Source organism: Pristis pectinata, chromosome 9 (genome assembly GCF_009764475.1).
Source record: "Pristis pectinata isolate sPriPec2 chromosome 9, sPriPec2.1.pri, whole genome shotgun sequence".
Lineage (NCBI taxonomy): Eukaryota > Metazoa > Chordata > Chondrichthyes > Rhinopristiformes > Pristidae > Pristis > Pristis pectinata.
In genome coordinates, this window is record NC_067413.1 from 1,533,379 (window position 1) to 1,552,094 (window position 18,716).

At 45.9% G+C, this 18,716-nt stretch overlaps 2 protein-coding genes across 5 annotated transcripts in view; one reads left to right on the plus strand and one right to left on the minus strand.

Annotated features, from left to right (window-relative positions):
• Positions 1-14,041, minus strand: part of atg9b (autophagy related 9B) — a 55,364-nt gene extending 41,323 nt beyond the window's left edge. For 2 of the 4 annotated variants that reach the window (XM_052022793.1, XM_052022791.1), the window contains exon 1: positions 11,866-13,259. The gene's annotated coding sequence lies outside the window, so the exon portion shown is untranslated. Of the gene's footprint in view, positions 1-11,865; positions 13,260-13,915 lie in introns of those variants that run through there. The other 2 variants (XM_052022792.1, XM_052022794.1) reach the window with 2 other exon arrangements.
• abcb8 (ATP-binding cassette, sub-family B (MDR/TAP), member 8) overlaps positions 13,834-18,716 on the plus strand; it is a 55,114-nt gene continuing 50,231 nt past the window's right edge. The window contains 2 exon segments of the mRNA XM_052022796.1: positions 13,834-14,030; positions 17,606-17,948. Of these exon segments, the coding sequence (XP_051878756.1) occupies positions 13,894-14,030; positions 17,606-17,948 (480 nt within the window). The 5' untranslated portion in view covers positions 13,834-13,893.

An 18,716-nucleotide genomic window follows, 5' to 3' on the forward strand; every position in this document is an offset into this window, starting at 1 on the left:
CAATTTGGTTGGCATAAAAACCTGGCTGAAAGGCCTGTTCTGAGCTGTATAATTCTATGGCTTGCAGGTTTCTTTCAAAGTTGCACACTAACCCAACTTGAAAAGACATTACCATTCCTTCATTGTCACTGGAACTCTCCATCCAACAGCACCGTGGAAGTACTTTACCAGATAGACTGCAGTGGATCAGGGCAATGCCTCACCACCACCATTTTGAGGGCAGCTGGGAAAAGGCTGCCTTGGCAATGACACCCACATCCCAAAAACTGAGTAAATAATAAAAAGCGAGACTAGAGCAGTTCTAAGGGAGTGTGGCACTGGTGGAGATCCATATTTTGGATGAAACATTGATAGAAGTCCTGCTCTGTTTTCTTGGGTTAATTGAAAAGATCCCCCAGCAGTTCTAAAGAGGACCAAGCAACTGACATCCTAGCTAAGATTTATCCCTCAACTAATATTCCCCAAACTAATTATCTGTGATTATTATTGTATTGTTTCTGGGATTTTGCTGTGTGCATGTTGGCTGCAGTTTCGTCCTCTATAATAGTGACTGCATTTAAAAGACTGCGAGGTCCTTTGGGACGTCCAGGGGTTGTGAAATTTGATAAGATTCTTTGTGATGAAAGCAGTCAAAAGAATGCTCACTGTGCACTTCAAAACCAAATGTTTCCTTTCCAATCTCTTTCCTTTTCCAGCCCTTTCACCTCCACGTCTGGTACAGAGTGAGCAGGGTTTGGTGCACACCCGTTACTTCTGCAATAATCAGCTCCAAGGCTTCACACCCTTTCCTTAGAAGACAGTCTTTGATAAGAGATTCTGTTTGTGGTACGAACAAGCTATTGTTGTTGGAATATCTGACACTATTTGCCCAGATTGGATTATAGTGTGCAGAATATTGGAAAGATATCTTTATTAGTCAAATGTACATCGAAACACACAGTGAAATGCATCTTTGTGTAGTGTTCTGGGGGCAGCCCGCAAGTGTCACCACGCTTCCGGCGCCAACATAGTACGCCCACAACTTCCTAACCCATACGTCTTTGGAATGTGGGAGGAAACCAGAGCACCCGGAGGAAACCCACGCAGACACGGGGAGAACGTACAAACTCCTTACAGACAGCAGCCAGAACTGAACCCAGGCCGCTGTCGCTGTTATGGCGTTACGCTAACCGCTATACTACCGTGCCTGCTGAAAGAGAATGTTCAGTGAGAGGTTCTCACCGGAAACCCTCTCCAACATGTCTATGAGACGTGCCGCACACAGCTGGAGACATCAGAGCCAAGTGGGATCAACAAGTGCACGAGAGGGGGAGACTGACTGTCAGAGGCAGCAGAAAAGCAGAGCAGTTTCCTCATGGGGAAGGCTATTCAAGGAATTTCAAAATGTGCCAAAATCAAATGTCTTAGCTATACCAGTTCACTGACAGGCAGTTGGCAATGAGGGAGTGTTGCATCGCCAATAGCATTGCAGTAATAGAGTCAGAGTAATACAGCATGGAAACAGGCCCACCGGCCAACTCAAACGTGCCAACCATGGTGCCCACCAACCTAGTCCAATTTGCCACATTTGGCCCATACTCCTCTAAACCTTTCCTATCTGTGAACTTATCCCAAGGACTTTTAAATGCTGTTATTGCCTCAACCACTTCCTCTGGCAGCTCATTTCATATATGCACCACCCTCTGGGTGAAGAAGTTGCCTCTTACCTCTCACCTTAAACCTATGCCCTCTAGTTTTTAGTTCCCTTTCACTGGGAAAAAGACTGTGTGTTCATTCCATCTATGCCCCGCACAGGAGTACCCCTCACTGATCCTGTAATGTTACAGAGGCATGGACTAATTCAAATCTAACTGGAGTTGAAAGGTGTTGGTCTGAAGTGGGGGGGTGTAGGGGTGGCAAAGAGGGGCAGGGAATGGTTCCAAATGGTTGGGAGTTGACCTCTTTACTGGTGCTCTGGGGATGGGAAGAGGGAATATTCCTGTTTTTTTGGGGGTAGAGGTAATAGCCCTATGGGTTTACGTGTACAAATCCGAATGACTTTGGCCAGAAACCCTGATGGGAAGGACCGTCTTTTAGCCAATAAGACACTTGGGAAGAGTGGGTTTGAACTGACTTTTGGGGACATGGATGTCAAGATGTGACAAGAACAGTGTTTGGTGAGTGGAACATTTGTTTAGCAACAAATTGACAAATGGCTCCATTAACCAGATTACTGATAACTAGAGACCAATACTGAGCAGCATAGAAACAGGGAAAAAAAGGTCAAGTCAGCCCTTTGATCCTTGTTCACCGTTCAATGATCTATCTCAAGACCATATTCTATAGAAGTCTACAACAGTGATTTTCAGTATTCAACTTCATAGTTCTGATGACGGCTTACAAACCCAAAACATTGACCATTTCTCTTTCAACAGATGCTGAGTGACTTGCTGAGTTTTCCCAGCATTTTCTGTTTTTGTTTTGGATTTCGAGCATCTGCTTTTGATTTTCATCAAATTAAGTATCCAGGGCTAGTTCTGGGCTGAGTGACTAGTGGGTTGCTTGAAGAGTCATTGCTGGGGTCGGAGTTGTTCACACAATCTGTAACAATGATTTGGATGAGGGGTTCAGGTGTCATACTGATTATCATCAGCTGGGTGGCAATTATATGCAACTTCTTTCACCTTCAGAGCAGTGACCTCTCACTGATGCGTGCGTTATCCAGATAAAATGAGCCATCCATTGCAAAGGTCTGTCTCCACAACATCAGCTCAATCTGCTTGGTAAGAGGTGTCCATTTGCCTGCTGTACTTCTTGTTTAATTCAACGTTAATCTCAACACAGGTCAATAGGGTAGTGAAGAAGGCATAAAGCAAGCTTGCTGTCAGAGGTCAGGGCACAGAATATAAAAGTTAGGATGTTATGTTGCAACTTTACAATACATTGATTAGATCACACTTGAAGTATTGTGTAGTGACCAAAACAGCACATTACAGGATGAATTTGGTTGTACTGGAAAAAGTGCAGAGGAGTTTCACCAAGATGGATTGAAGGACTTTAGTTACGATGTGAGATTGGATAGGCTGGGTAAAATTAGTAAATTGGTTTATTATTGTCACATGTACTGAGGTACAGTGAAAAACTTGTCCTGCATACCGTTCATACAGGTCATTTCAATACATCAGTGGATAGGATAAGATAGGATAGGATGAAAGTGCACAGTCTTTTTCCCAGGGAAGGGAAACTAAAAACTAGAGGGCATAGGTTTAAGGTGAGAAGTGAAAGATGTAAAAGGGACCTGAGGGGCAACTTCTTCACCCAGATGATGTTGCGTATATGGAAGGAGCTGCCAGAAGGAGTGGTTGAGGAAGGTACACAGAAACACAGAAAACCTACAGCACAATACAGACCTTTCGGCCCACAAAGTTGTGCTGAACATGTCCCTACCTTAGAGATTACTAGGCTTACCCATAGCCCTCTATTTTTCTCAGCTCCATGTACCATAGAACAATACAGCACAAAACAGGCCCTTAGGCTCACCATGTTTTGCTGACCTTTAAACCACACCTAAGACTACCTAACCCCTTCCTCCCACATATCTCTCTATCTTAAATTCCTCCATATGCTGATCTAACAATCTCTTGAACTTGACCAACACATCAGCCTCCACCACCACCCCAGGCAGTGCATTCCATGCACCAACCACTCTCTGGGTGAAAAACCTCCCTCTGATATCTCCCTTGAACTTCCCAAAAGTACCTATCCAAAAGTCTCTTAAACGACCCTATCGTATCCGCCTCCACCACCATTGCCGGCAGCCCATTCCACGTACTCACCACTCTCTGAGTAAAAAACTTACCCCTGACATCTCCTCTGTACCTACTCCCCAGCACCTTAAACCTATGTGCTCTTGTGGCCACCATTTCAGCCCTGGGAAAAAGCCTCTGACTATCCACACGATCAATGCCTCTCATCATCTTATACGCCTCTATCACGTCACCTCTCATACAATAACAGTATTTAAAATAACTGTGGACAAAAACATGGATAGGTTTGTTTTCCCTGGAGCGAAGGAGACCGAGGGGTGACCCAATAGAGGCACAGGTCCTCCCCAGCTTACACCGAGAGTGGTGGAGTCAGATACAATCACTATGCTTAAGAGACATTCAGACAGACATTGAGGCAAGACATAGGAGGATACAGACCTGGTATGCACAAATGGGACTGATGTAGAGGGACAAAGGGTTTAACATGGACATGGTGGGCCAAAGGGCCTGTTTCTATGCTGTACAATTCTAGGACTCATTTATGAAATTCCCTCTTGGTAACAACAAGACATTCTCTGGGCAGGATACATTAGTCACCCTGAGGTCTTTGCATGAACACAGTCCCATTTGTAATGCAGAATCAGGGCAGAAGGTTCCTCCAGCTTGATATCTGGTTGTAGGATTTTGTTGCGTGAATTGGCTGTTCTCTCCTGTGCAACAGCAAGCATGCTTGAAATGTAGTTACTTGGCCATTAAGCACTTTGCAATCTTATGAGAAAAACCTGCTCAAGAGTGTGGCCTCGGCTTTGCGTGCATTGCTTCACAGTGATGTTAAACAGCAAGGTAAGGCAAAGCTCCATATGGAGAACTTACAGCACACGAGGCTATTCAGACCATGGAGAGGAGGGAGGAAGGAGTAGAGGGTTAAGATGATACAGTGGGATAAAGAACAATATGAAGCTGCTGTTATGGTGCACAACTGCCAGTAAAGACCAGTCAGACCAAATGGTTGGTTTCTTGCTTAACAATCAGTGTTTATGCTCCTTGTAGGTCACAAAGTGGGAGACACTGCAATTCTTTGCAGTCCATCAATATAACAACAGCGCATCCCTTCCTGATCAACTTAACACATCCTATGAGCGTTTTGAACAAATGCGAAGTAGATTGTCACCATCCACCCTGACAGCCACCAATGCAGCTGAACCTGTGATCACAGTGGAGGACGTAAGATCAGTCTTCCAGAGAGTGAACACGAGGAAAGCACCTGGCCCAGATGGTGTCCCGGGCTGCATGCTCAGATCTTGTGCTGATCAGCTGGCAGAAGTATTTGCGGACATATTCAACCTCTCCACTTCAATCTCAGGTTCCCTCCTGTTTTAAGGCAGCCACTATAATCCAGGTACCAAAGAAAAGCAAGGTAACGTGCTTCAATGACTACCGACCAGTGGCTCTGACATCCACCATCATGAAGTACTTTGAGTGGTTGGTCATGGCACGCATCAACTCCAGCCTACCAGACAACCTGGACCCATTGCAATTCACCTATCGGCGAAACAGGTCTACAGAGGATGCCATCTCCCTGGCCCTACACTCAGCTCTGGAGCATCTGGACAGTAAAGACATATACATTAGACTATTGTTTACTGACTACAGCTCTGCCTTCAATACAATAATCCCAAGCAAGCTTATCACCAAACTGCAAGACCTAGGACTCAACACCTCCCTCTGTAACTGGATCCTTGACTTTCTAACAAGCAGACCGCAATCAGTGAGGATAGGCAGCAATACCTCCGGCACGATTATTCTCAACACTGGTGCCCCACAAGGCTGCATCCTCAGCCCTCTACTCTACTCCCTATACACTCATGACTGTGCGGCCAGATTCTGCTCTAACTCCATCTACAGGTTTGCAGATGATACCACCGTTGTAGGCCATATCTCAAACAGCGATGAGTCGGAGTACAGGAAGGAGATAGAGAGCTTAGTGGAATGGTGTCATGACAACAACATTTCCCTCAATGTCAACAAAACTAAAGAGCTGGTCATTGACTTCAGGAAAGGGGGCGGTGTACGTGCACCTGTCTACATCAATGGTGCTGAGGTTGAGAGGGTTGACAGCTTCAAGTTCCTGGGAGTGAACATCACCAACAGCCTGTCCTGGTCAAATCACATAGGTGCCACAGCCAAGAAAGCTCACCAGCACCTCTACTTCCTCAGGAGGTTAAAGAAATTTGCTTTGTCCCCTTTGACTCTCACCAACTTTTACCGATGCACCACAGAAAGCATCCTATCTGGATGATCACAGCTTGGTACAGCAACTGCTCTGCCCAAGACCACAAGAAGCTGCAGGGAGTTGTGGACACAGCCCAGCACATCATGGACACCAGCCTCCCCTCCTTGGACTCTGTCTTTACCTCTTGTTGTCTTGGTGTAGCAGCCAGCATAATCAAAGACCCTACCCACCTGGGACATTCTCTCTTCTCTCCTCTTCGATCTGGTAGAAGATATAGGAGCCTGAAGGCACGTACCACTAGACAAGGACAGCTTCTACCCCACTGTGATAAGACTATTGAACAGTTCCCTTATACAATGGGATGGACTATGACCTCACGATCTACCTTGTTGTGACCTTGCACCTTATTGCACTGCACTTTCTCTGTAGCTGCCACACTTTACTCTGTACTGTTATTGTTTTTACCTGTACTACATCAATGCACTCAGTACTAACTCAATGTAACTGCACTGTGCAATGAATTGACCTGTATGATCGGTTTGTAAGACAAGTTTTTCACTGTACCTCAAGACAAGTGACAATAATAAACCAATACCAAGAACTATGGTATTCCAGCACTTGTTGTACTGGCAAAAGCTATGAATAACTTTATAATGTCTAAGTCGAAAATAGGAAGAGAGCAAATGAGCCCCTCTTGTCACAGCATCAGCATTCTGCATTCCCCTAGAAACATTAGCCTGGCTCACGCCAAAAAATCTATATGACATGGCAAAGTGAAGACACGAGACTGCAGACTCTGGAATCTGGAGCAACAAACAATCTGCTGGAGGAACTCAGCAGATCCAGCAGCACCTGTGGGAGGAAAGAAATCGAAAGCCTGAATCAGGACTCAAGAGGCAAAGTGATGCTGACAAGATGGTGGAATGGACAAGAATAACATTCAGTCAATAGAATACGAGTAAATGTGAAATGGAACATTTTGTTTTGAGAAAAGTCAATTACTCGTTTGCTGGAGTAATGGCTAGGAGGAGGAGGGGTGGCGATACTGGTCAGGGACACTGTTACGGCTGTGGAAAAGATGGATGTTGTAGAAGGATCATCTCTAGAGTCCGTATGGGTGGAGTTAAGGAACAAGAAAGAAGCAGTTACTCTACTAGGAGTATTCTATAGGCCCCCCGGTAGCGGTAGAGATATAGAGGAGCAGATTGGCAGGCAGTGTTTGGAGAGAAGCAAAAATAACAGGGTTGTTATAATGGGAGACTTCAACTTCCCAAATATAGACTGGAACCTGCTTAGTGCCAAAGGTTTAGATGGGACGGAATTTGTTAAATGTGTCCAGGAGGGATTCCTGACGCAGTATGTCAACAGGCCGACTAGAGGGAATGCCATGCTAGATCTAGTTTTAGGAAATGAACCGGGACAGGTGAAGGATCTATTGGTGGGTGAGCATTTGGGGGACAGTGACCATTGCTCCATAACCTTTAAAATTGTCATGGACAGGGACAGGTGCAGAGAGGACAAGAGGATTTTCCATTGGGGAAGGGTGAACTATGAGGCTATAAGGAGAGAACTTGGGAGTGTAAATTGGGATGTCCTTTTTGAAGGAAAATGTACCATGGGGATGTGGTCGATGTTCAGGGATCTTATGCAGGATGTTAGGGATAAATATGTCCCGGTGAGGCAGAGAAGGAATGGCAGGGTGAAGGAACCGTGGGTGACGAGAGAGGTGGAACGACTTGTTAGGGAGAAGGTGGTAGCATACGTGAGGTATAAGCAGCAAGGTTCAGACAGGGCCCGTGAGGAATATAGGGTAGCGAGGAAGGAACTTAAGAAAGGGCTGAGGAGGGCTAGAAGGGGACATGTAAAGGCTTTGGCTAGTAGGGTTAAGGAAAATCCCAAGGCCTTTTTCAAGTACGTGAAGGGTAGGAGGATGGCTAGGGTAAAGGTAGGTCCGATTAAGGACAAAGGTGGGAGAATTTGCCTGGAGGCGGCAGAAGTGGGAGAAGTTCTCAATGAGTACTTCTCTTCGGTATTCACCAGGGAAAGGGGTCTTGATGATGCGGAAGGGAGTGCTGGTAGGGGTAACGTTCTCGAGGTTGTAGATATCAAGAGAGAGGATGTGTTGAAGTTGTTAAATAATATTAAGACAGATAAATCACCGGGGCCTGACGGGATTTTCCCCAGGCTGCTTCGAGAGGCTAGGGAGGAGATTGCTGAACCGCTGGTAAGGATCTTTGAGTCCTCGTTGTCCACGGGGATGGTGCCGGAGGATTGGAGGGTTGCGAATGTTGTCCCCTTGTTCAAAAAAGGTAATAGGGATAGGCCAGGGAATTATAGACCGGTGAGTCTCACGTCTGTGGTGGGTAAGCTGTTAGAAAGGATTCTAAGGGATAGGATTTATGAACACCTAGAGAATCATGGACTGATTAGGGACAGCCAGCACGGCTTTGTGAAGGGAAGATCTTGCCTCACAAGCCTGATAGAGTTCTTTGAGGAGGTGACCAGGAAGATTGATGAGGGCAGTGCAGTGGATGTGGTTTACATGGATTTTAGTAAGGTGTTTGATAAGGTTCCTCATGGTAGGCTTCTTCAGAAGGTCAGAGGCCGAGGGATCCAAGGAAGCTTGGCTGTGTGGATTAGGAATTGGCTTGCATGTAGAAAGCAGAGGGTTGTGGTGGAAGGAGTGCCCTCAGATTGGAAGGCAGTGACTAGTGGTGTCCCGCAGGGATCGGTTCTGGGACCTCTACTTTTTGTGATATTTATAGATGACTTAGATGAGGGGGTGGAGGGCTGGGTTAGTAAGTTTGCGGATGACACTAAGATAGGCGGTGTTGTGAACAGTGTGGAGGGCTGTCGGAGCTTACAGAGGGATATTGATAGGATGCAGAGCTGGGCTGACAAGTGGCAGATGGAGTTCAATCCGGAGAAGTGTGAGGTGGTACACTTTGGAAGGACAAACTCCAGGGCAGAGTACTGGGTAAATGGCAAGGTACTTGGCAGTGTGGAGGAGCAGAGGGATCTGGGGGTTCATATTCACAGTTCGTTGAAAGTTGCCTCACAGGTGGAAAGAGCAGTTAAGAAGGCCAATGGGATGTTGGCTTTCATAAGTCGCGGGATTGAGTTTAAGAGCTGCGAGGTGATGATGCAGCTTTATAAAACTCTAGTTAGGCCACACTTAGAGTACTGTGTTCAGTTCTGGTCGCCTCATTATAGGAAGGATGTGGAGGCGTTGGAGAGGGTGCAGAGGAGATTTACCAGGATGCTGCCTGGATTAGAGAGTATTCAATATGAGGAGAGGCTTAAGGTGCTAGGGCTTTATTCACTGGAAAGGAGGAGGATGAGAGGAGACAATGATAGAGGTATATAAAATATTGAGAGGAATAGATAGAGTAGACAGTCAGCGCCTCCTTTCCAGGGCACCAATGCTCAAGACGAGAGGGCATGGCTTTAAGGTTATGGGTGGGAGGTTCAGGGGAGATGTCAGGGGGAGGTTTTTCACCCAGAGAGTGGTTGGTGCATGGAATGCACTGCCTGGGGTGGTGGTGGAGGCAGATACATTGAACAGGTTCAAGAACTTGTTGGATAGGCATATGGAGGAGTGTGGGGTGGGGGGATATGCGGGAGGAAGGGGTTAGGTAGTGTGAGGGTGGTTTGATGGATGGCACAATATGGTGGGCTGAAGGGCCTGTTTTGTGCTGTATGGTTTTATGGTTCTATGATAGGGAGGGATAAAGGAGAGAGGCAATGTCTATGTATACAGTATACAGTTCTGGGCTCCAGGTTCTCAGTAGGATGTTAAGACAATAGAGATGGGGCAGAGCAGGTTTATCAAGATACCATCCAGTGTGGGGAAATACTTGCTATAAAAAAATTACTTTAAGATTCAGGATCATAATAGCAGACCAAAGAAGATTATGGAGTGATTACATAGAATTGTTCAAAATTTTGAAGGGATGGGCAGTGTAGATGCAAGTAAGTCTCCAAAAGTCTAGAACAAGGGGACATTGATGTAATTTTAAAAAGAAAAACTTAAGACAGTGGTAAAACTTTATTAGATGAATAGTTACTGAAAGTATGTCAAAAGTAAAAAGGCGAGCCTGGTAGCTGAAGGAAAGGGGGATTTAAAAGATAATGGGAACTAGGAAATGAATTACACGGGGTAGAAACACCATGATAAGTGGTGGGAGTGAATACCTGAACCTGAGCTGTGATTTCCATGTAATTCTGGAGAGCAGCGATCAGACCCCTGATGCGTTATGTGTTTAAATCAAGATGTCCAAGGAAATAGCCACATAAACGGTAATTATAAAAAAACCTACTGATGTGTGCATTGCCCAGATAAGGTGACCCATCCACTGAAAGGTGTTATCTCCACAACACTGCCTTCAGTCTGCTTGGTTTACGGTGCCTCTTTGTTGTAATCTTACTTACGCAAGTCCCTCTTCCTTAAAAACACGAGCCACCCTCTCGGCAGTGCACATTTGCAATGCCAAAGGCTACGTCACTACACAGCCCCACATACTAAACTGAACTAGGGACAGGCCCCCTTTTAATCTGGTGACTACCCAAAGTAAGGGATATATTCCAGCTTTACTTCTGATACCTTATACTTTTGGAAAAAAGCTGCATAGAATGAATTCAATTGTCCCACAGAGCAGTGTAGATGAAGAGCTCAGTTGGCCCTGCACCCTCACACTGTACAGGGACCTAGTTGTCCAAACGGCTGCCAGAGGGAATCCCCTCTTTTATGCTTTGATCCTCATTTACAAACAGCAAATGAACATTAACTACTTTTTGAACCAGTGTTGGAAAGTGGAACATGACAGATGACGGCAGGTGGCAACAGATGTCAGTCACTGATTCAATCTCTCGGACATGTGTCTCTCTCCTGACTTGCTCCATCTTGAGCTGACACCAGACTCCTGTGCAAGATCGGGTGGTTTGAAGGGGAGTTGCCCCACCAAATGAACATTAAGGATCCTTGCCATACACCAATCTATGAAGGGTCTCAGACCTGAAACATTAACGGCTTCGCTTCCCACAGATGCTGCCTAACCTGCAGAGTGTTTCCAGCATTTTCTGTTTTTATTTCAAATGTCCAGCATCTGCAGTTTGTTTTAGATTTTCATCTCTAATCCACCTTGGGCTGAGAGATCAATTGATCAGGGCTGTTATCCCCCCTAGTTAATGGAATGAAAACCAGGTAGTCACTTTTGGACCCAGTCCCCCTCTCCGTGCCTTCCCTTTCCATTAGATTCCTCATATTCCAAAGTGGAAACAGGCAGAGAAACGCCAGAAAGGACAACTTCCACTCAGCAGACACAAAATTAAAAGCCAGACCTGAAGCGATCGCTTGCAATACAAGGCCAGGGAGTGAAAATCTGGATGCAGCTGGCACAGGCTGCCCCCCAGACTAGGCACACAGATGACCATTTCCCATGATTGAGCTATGCAACTGTGATTGGCATCACACGCAAGCTCATGCATGAATCTTCCAGTGTGGCTCACCAGATAGCAACCAGGAGCAAGAACCCTGACTCTTCCCTGGGCTAGGGAGGGTCAAGGACAGGGACACTGAAACAAAAGGGACTAGTATCCAAGATAAGGAGCCAGCGTAGGCTCCAGTTATGCCAACTCACTGACTGGCAAACACATTATGTTCCAGAGGAGGACAGGACCTCCAGGCAGTCCCACAAAAACATCCTCATGGAAGGAGAGCAGACCAACTACGACTGCCTGTTTTGTTCTCCAAATGTCCTTGCAGAAATGCTGGATTGCATTACAGCCCCATGACACACGGCACCAGCTGCTCCTCTCTACTAATAACATGCTTCCTCTGGGTGTTTCACAAATCCACAACAAACACAAGACACATAGCTTTCTTACCTGGGATCATTCTACAGATAACGAGATCTCCCACCCAACAATAGCTCCCCTTCAGTCACAGTTCAAAGATCCAGTCCACTAAATAGCCTTCACTTTGTTAAACAACCCGTTAGTAAGAGCAGTCTGTGGAGCCAGCAGTCATAGCTTGCTTTGACTTGTAGTATCTTATCTAGTTGCAGCATCTGTCATCCATCTCCAACATCCTGCTCTCTGCCTCTGTCACTGGTCTAACGGCGAGCAGTAGAGATACTTTGCTTGCTTTCCTTTTGCATTAGTCCCATACTAACAGCCGGAGAAACAGGAGTACATCTGGCTGTTCAGTGCTGTGTGTCAGCCACACTCTTCTTCTCCAGTTCCTGCCTTTGTGTTTTTCTCAATTTCCTCTTGACGGTGCAAGTCGGTGTGTACGTCTTTCTCCTTGTTAGTTTAATGACAGCAGCTAAATGCAGAATAATTCTTGCTCTTGGTGCTTGCAGTACTCCAGCAGTTCCTGTTGATTCTTGCTGTGTCAGTGCACTTGCTGAGGTCTTTCGAGTGTACACTCCTCTTGCAGTTTCTATGTTCTGTTGACTCTGTCCTTGCACTCTATTTATATTCCTCCTGCAGTCTGTTTATATCAGCCTGGTGTTTAACCTACACTTCTTGTGCTTTGTCCTCTCACCCCAATCGGTACTCTGTTGTTTGTTTTCTTGTGTATCCCTGATCTGCTCTTTGCTCTCTCTGCCCCTCCACTAGGCTTGACTTTCCCGTTATGTCAGCACTCCCTGGGCTTCATTATTTGCCCTGTGCTCCCTCTAAGTTGGTTGCTTCTTTGTTACAGTCTTTGCTCTGCTGGTTGCTCCTGTGATTTTCTCTCTCTGCCTTCTTTCGTCTTGCTTGGATTGTTTGTCTGATGCTTCTACCATTGACTTTTCTGTCTGCCCCCCTCATTTGCTCTTCCCTCAATCACACTTCCTGCTGGTTTTCACCCCCCTTCTATTCCATTGCTTTACCTTTCCAACTATAATTTCATCTCCTGATTCTTTTCTGCTTCCTCTGTAATTTATTGATTTTTTATTTAAAAAATATTATTTTCCCTGCAGATTTTCCCAGTCTCTGCTTTCAATAATCTTTCTCAGACCAATTTTCTTTCCCAGTTTTCACCCTGTGCTTCCCTGTGTTCTCTGTCCCTTTCTATTTACTAGCCCATTTAGAGATTTCTCTCTCAATTCAACCTCCTGTCTTTTGAGCTCCTGAATCCTCCTCTCCCCACTTGTGTTCCCCTCTCCTCACACCCCACCCTCTACCATCCTCCCTCTCTCCTCACGCACTCCAAATGTATCTTTACTCCAGTCCCTTTCTCTCCTTGTAATTCTCCTTCTGCTCTCCTCCCACTCTCCCTTTCTCCCCTCTCTGCCTATCTCCCTCTGAAGCTGCCTCTCCCCCCCTCAGCCTCTCCCCCTCTCTCCCTCCCCCCTGCCTCTCCCTCTCTCCCCTCTGCCTCTCCCTCTCCTCTGCCTCTCTCCCCTCTGCCTCTCTCCTCTCCCCTAGCTTTGCCTCTCTCCTCTCCCCTCTGCCTCTCTCCTCTCCCCCCTACCTCTGCCTCTCTCTCCCCACTGCCTCTGCCTCTCTCCTCTCCCTCTACCTCTGTCTCCCTCTACCTCTGTCTCTCTCCCCTCTGGCTCTCTCCCCTCTGCCTCTGCCTCTGCCTCTGCCTCTGCCTCTGCCTCTGCCTCAACCTCAGCCTCAGCCCTGAAGCTCCCTCTTTCACAAAACCCAAGACAAATGACAGCTCTCACCAGTGACATCACACAGATGAACCTCTGACCCTGATGGTGACCTCATCATCACCAAAATAAATTAAAACAAAGCGCACCGCCCGACCCCCCTCTCGCCCGCACAGACTATGTAGAAGGGAATTAAATATAAATAACCCCCGCGAGAGAAAAATAATTTTAAAAAAGCTCTACGCTATGGATTGTGGGTGGATCAAAGATGGCGCTGCCCGCGTTGCTGGGGTAACGGCACTGAGCGGGGCTCGGGGAGTCGATGGCGGGCCTTCACATTGTACCTGCGATGTTTCACCTGTGTCTGAAGAATGGCTCCAGGCTCCGGGGATGTTTCCCCACACGCTCCGTGTGCATTTGGACCCGAACCGGCTGGAGGATCTCCGTCGGCAGCGGCAGGTAGGAGAAAGCCGGGCGGTCGCTCTCCCGAGGCATGCTGGGATGTGTAGTTCCGTGTCCGCAGGAAGTAGCGAATCTAAGCGGAAGCGATGGCGAGAGGAACTACAACTCCCAGCACCCCTTGCAGCAGATAGCCTGCCCTTTACTCTGAGATAAAAGGGGCATCGGTTTCAGATCCCAGTGTAGAGCCAAAAATAAACAGATCTCGAAATAGATCAACGTGGTGACAACAGATTAATATGTCGTCATCTGACAGGATCGTAATCTAGATCAACAGGGCAACCTAACATTCCAAAACAAATGACCCTGATGGGCAGACACACCATCTCCCGTATCTTGGAGGACGCAAGACCGAGGCTTTATGGCTCTTTACTTCTCGGAGCTCCACCCCTACCCGTCAGCTGCTCAGTAGCTGATTCTACATGCTTTTCTGAAGTTGGTGAGACTTCCCTCTGACTCTGTCTTGCCTTCTGATCTCTTTGGGGATGAGGAACCAGTGCATTGAGGAGTCAAAGATGGGCTTCACAGCCCTCCAACTTGTGTAGTCCCTCTTTAGTTCCTCAGTGTTTTCTGGGGTCAGCAGTTTTATGTTCACCTTCCATGTCCCTGTGCCAGCCCTCTAGTTTTCCTGTTGGTGAGAGACAGCTTGAAGGAGGAGTGGCCGGAAAAGAACACTGGCGTGATGTTGGTGGATCTGCCTGTGAATGCTTTGGACACAAAGAGGAAGTATATCCGGGGCTGGACAGGTGAATTGCTGTGGTGCCCCATCTGCAGGGTTGCTGTAGACAGCTTGGCATCTTTATCGCTTCCATTTGCAGAGTCTAGAATGTGTACCTCAGTCCAGAAGTGTAACAGTTTACACAAGGTACAGAAAAATTGGTTGTGGTGATGAGACTTTAGGTGTTGAATCACCTGAACTATGGGTGTTAAAGTCACATCAATCAATGTACGCAGTGTGAAAAGTATGGGATACCACTCCAAGGTCAAGGCTGACATGTTTTTGCAAGAGTGTGGCTTACCGCACTTCAGGAATGATTGGTAGTGGTTGTGATGTAGTCCCGCGAATCATAGATGTGTAGAATGACAGTGATTTCCTCACCTCCGGTCTGGGTATCCTACTCCGAGGAGGTAATTTCATCATCACTGAAGTCAAAGAGGTGGTTGATGGGCATCTTATTGTGGCTGATATAATGCAGAGAAATGCTCTGCTCCAACTGATGAGTGTGTACATGCCACCCCTGAAGAACAAACAGCTCCTCCAGCTGCTGGCAATGTCACAGTCAGTGGTTTGGCAAGTGACTTCAAAGTCAAAGTCGAGTTTATTGTCATACGCACAAGTCCTTTTGTGCCCAGGGCCAATGAAAAATTTACTTGCAGCAGCATCACAGGCACATAGCATCAGATAAGCAGCATTCACAAGAAAAACATAAGTTAAACAAATTATACACAATTTTTACAAGAAAGAACACAATTAGGACAAATAAAAAAACAAAGTCCATTTTAATGCAAAATAGTCATAATATTGCTAAACTGTAGTGATTAGGGTTGTGCAGGTTGGTTCAAGGGGTGAATGGTTGAAGGGTTCTTGAACCTGGTGGTGTGGGACTTCAGGCTTTGTACCTCGTGCCCAATGGTAGCTACAAGAAGATGGCATAGCCTGGATGGTGGGGATCTTTGATGATGGATGTTGCCTTCTTGAGGCAGTGCCTTAATTGTATCATCAATGTTGCTGGATGATCTGCCAGGACCAATACCATGTGCAATATCTAAGGTGTGGTCTCACCAAGATTCTTTATGAAAGCAGTGAGACATCTTAAATCCTGTACTCAAATCCCCTTGCAATGAAGACTGACATACCATTTGCCTTCCTTTTGCCTGCTTACACTTAATGTTAGCTTTCTGTGGCTGTTCTGGTTGGAAAAGAGTTATCCATCTAATCCCCCCCTTTAAGCACTATGTTCATAGCACCACAAATCTCAGCTTTTTATTTCTTTTTAAATGCAAAGTGGATTTCAGCCTCTTCCACTCCTTCAAACAGTGAGTTTCAGACTCCCAACAACCTCAAGCGAAAAATAAAATTTTCTTTATGTCTCCTCTAATCATTTGACCAATTACTTTAAATCTCTGCCCCCTAGTTATTAACCCCTCTGCTGAGGAAAATGAGCACTTCCTATTTACTCTGCCCAGCTGTAGGAAATATGTCAATAAGCTGGAAAGAGCACAGAAAAGATTCACAACATTGTTACTGGGACTGGAGGGCTTGGGTTTTAAGGAGAGACTGGATAGGCTGGGACTTTTTTCTCTGGAGTAGGGGGCTGAGGGGTGACCTTATAGAAGTATATAAAATCATGAGGGATATAAATAAGGTAGATGGTGACAGTCTTTTTCCCAGCGTAGGGGAGTCTTAAACTAAAGAGCATAAATTTAAGGTGAGAGGGGAAAGATTTAAAATGGACATAAGAAGCAGGATTTTCACACAGGGTGGTGGGTATATGGAACGAGCTGCCAGAGAAGGTGGTAGAGGCCGGTACAATGACAACTTTTAAAAGACATTTAGACAGGTACATGGATAGAAGAAGATTTGAAGCGCTATGGGTGAAATGCAGGCAAATGGGACTAGCTAGGATAGACATCTTGGTCGGCATGGACGAGTTGGGCCAAAGGGCCTGTTCTGTGCTGTTTAACTCCATGTCTCTGTCTAGGCTCCTCACCATTTTATGTATCTCACTTGCATCTTCTCCCAGCCTCCTCTATTCCAAGGAAGACAGCCTGACTGGTCCCTTCTTTCCTTAGCTAGAACTTTCCAGTCCCAACACCATCTTCATAAATCTCTTCCACACTTTCTCTGGTGCAACCACATCTTTCCTGTGATGTGGTGACCCTGAACTACACAGTACTCAAGCACATTTTGAAATAGTGTTGTGTACAGTAGCAGCACTGTCTTTATAACCTATACCTCAGCCGATAAAGGAAATTGTCCCATATGACTTTTTAATCACCTTATTACCACCAGGTTCAAGAACAGCTACTTCTCTTCAATCATTCGGTCTTGAACCAACTGGCACAACCTTAATCACTAGAGTTTAGCAATACTATGACCACTTTGCACTAAAATGGACTTTGTTTTTTTTGTTCTAATTGTGTTCTTTCTCATAAAAATTGTGTATAATTTATGTTTAATTGATGTTTTTCTTGCGAATGTTGCTTATGTGATGACGCTATGTGCCTGTGATGCTGCTGTAAGTAAGTTTCTCATTACACCTGTGCATACATGTACTTGTGTATATGACAATAAACTCGACTTTGACTTTAACTTTTTGACTTTATTAATTGGAAAGGAGCCTAAGATGTGAATGAGGAGTTGGAGAGAAGGTGCGGCTATGAACAACTTTGCTGAACCTGAAATATTGACTCCGTTCCTCTTTCCACAGCTGCCGTCTGACCTGCTGAGTATTTCCATTCTGTTTTTATTTTAGATTTCCAGCAACTACAGCTTCTTTTATTTTTATTTACAGAACCTGTATTGAATTGTTTTAAGTGAAGTTTGTGAAAATGTGATTTCAATCTTCCTGCAGGTTCCCTCTGAGCAGGAGCCAGCAGTGTTGGAGATACCTTCCAAGTGGGAAGAGCTCAGGGTGCAGCTTGTTTCTTCAGGCATTGAACCTTATGCAACATGGCATCAGGCTGCGAGCAGGCAGCTACCTGCGGGGTTCGCTGAGGATTCAGAGTGCCTTCCTGCTGGTGGGCACACCTGGGCTGATAACACTGGGACTGAGACTGAATGGCACTGTAGCTCACTGTGAAGAAGATCAAGGCTGTCATGTTAAAGACCCTGTGCCACAGGGTCCCGAGTTCAATTGGAGAGAATTTTGGAGGTTCCTTCGCCCAGAGCTCTCCTCTCTGATTTGGGCCATCATTGTAAGTATTATAGAACATAGAACATTACAGCACAGTACAGGCCCTTCGGCCCACGATGTTGTGCCGACATTTTATCCTGTTCTATGATCTATCTAACCCTTCCCTCCCACATAGCCCTCCATTTCTCTATCATTCATGTGTCTATCTAAGATTCTGTTAAATGTCCCTAATGTATCTGCCCCCACAACCTCTGCCGGCAGTATTCTACAACCTACTAACTAAATGTGACCAGAGGTTTTTCTGGCCTAGTTCCCTCTGTGCCCATTTTCCCTACAATGTTGGTTTCCCTTTTATCAACACTGCATGATATTCAGCACCTTGCTACCGAGGCCAGGATGGCGCCACGTTCAAACTCTGGCACCAAATGCCCATACTTTGATTTTAATTTTCTTTAGGAATGTAAGCATCACTAGGAAGCCAGCACTTACTGCTGATCCCCAACTGGCAACTAGCCTTCTTCAACAGCGGGAGTCCATGTGGTTAAGACCATAAGATATAGGAGCAGAATTAGGCCATTCAGCCCATCGAGTCTACTCCGCCATTCAATCATGGCTGATTCTTTTTTAACCCCATTCTTCTGCATTCTCTCCGTAACTCTTAACTCCCTTACCAATCAAGAACCTATCAATCTCTTCCTTAAATACAGCTAATGACTTGGCTCCACATCCCTCTGTGGCAACGAATTCAACAGATTCACCACCCTCTGCCTGAAGAAATTCCTCCTCATCTCAGTTTTAAAGGGACGTCCCTTTATTCTGAGGCTGTGCC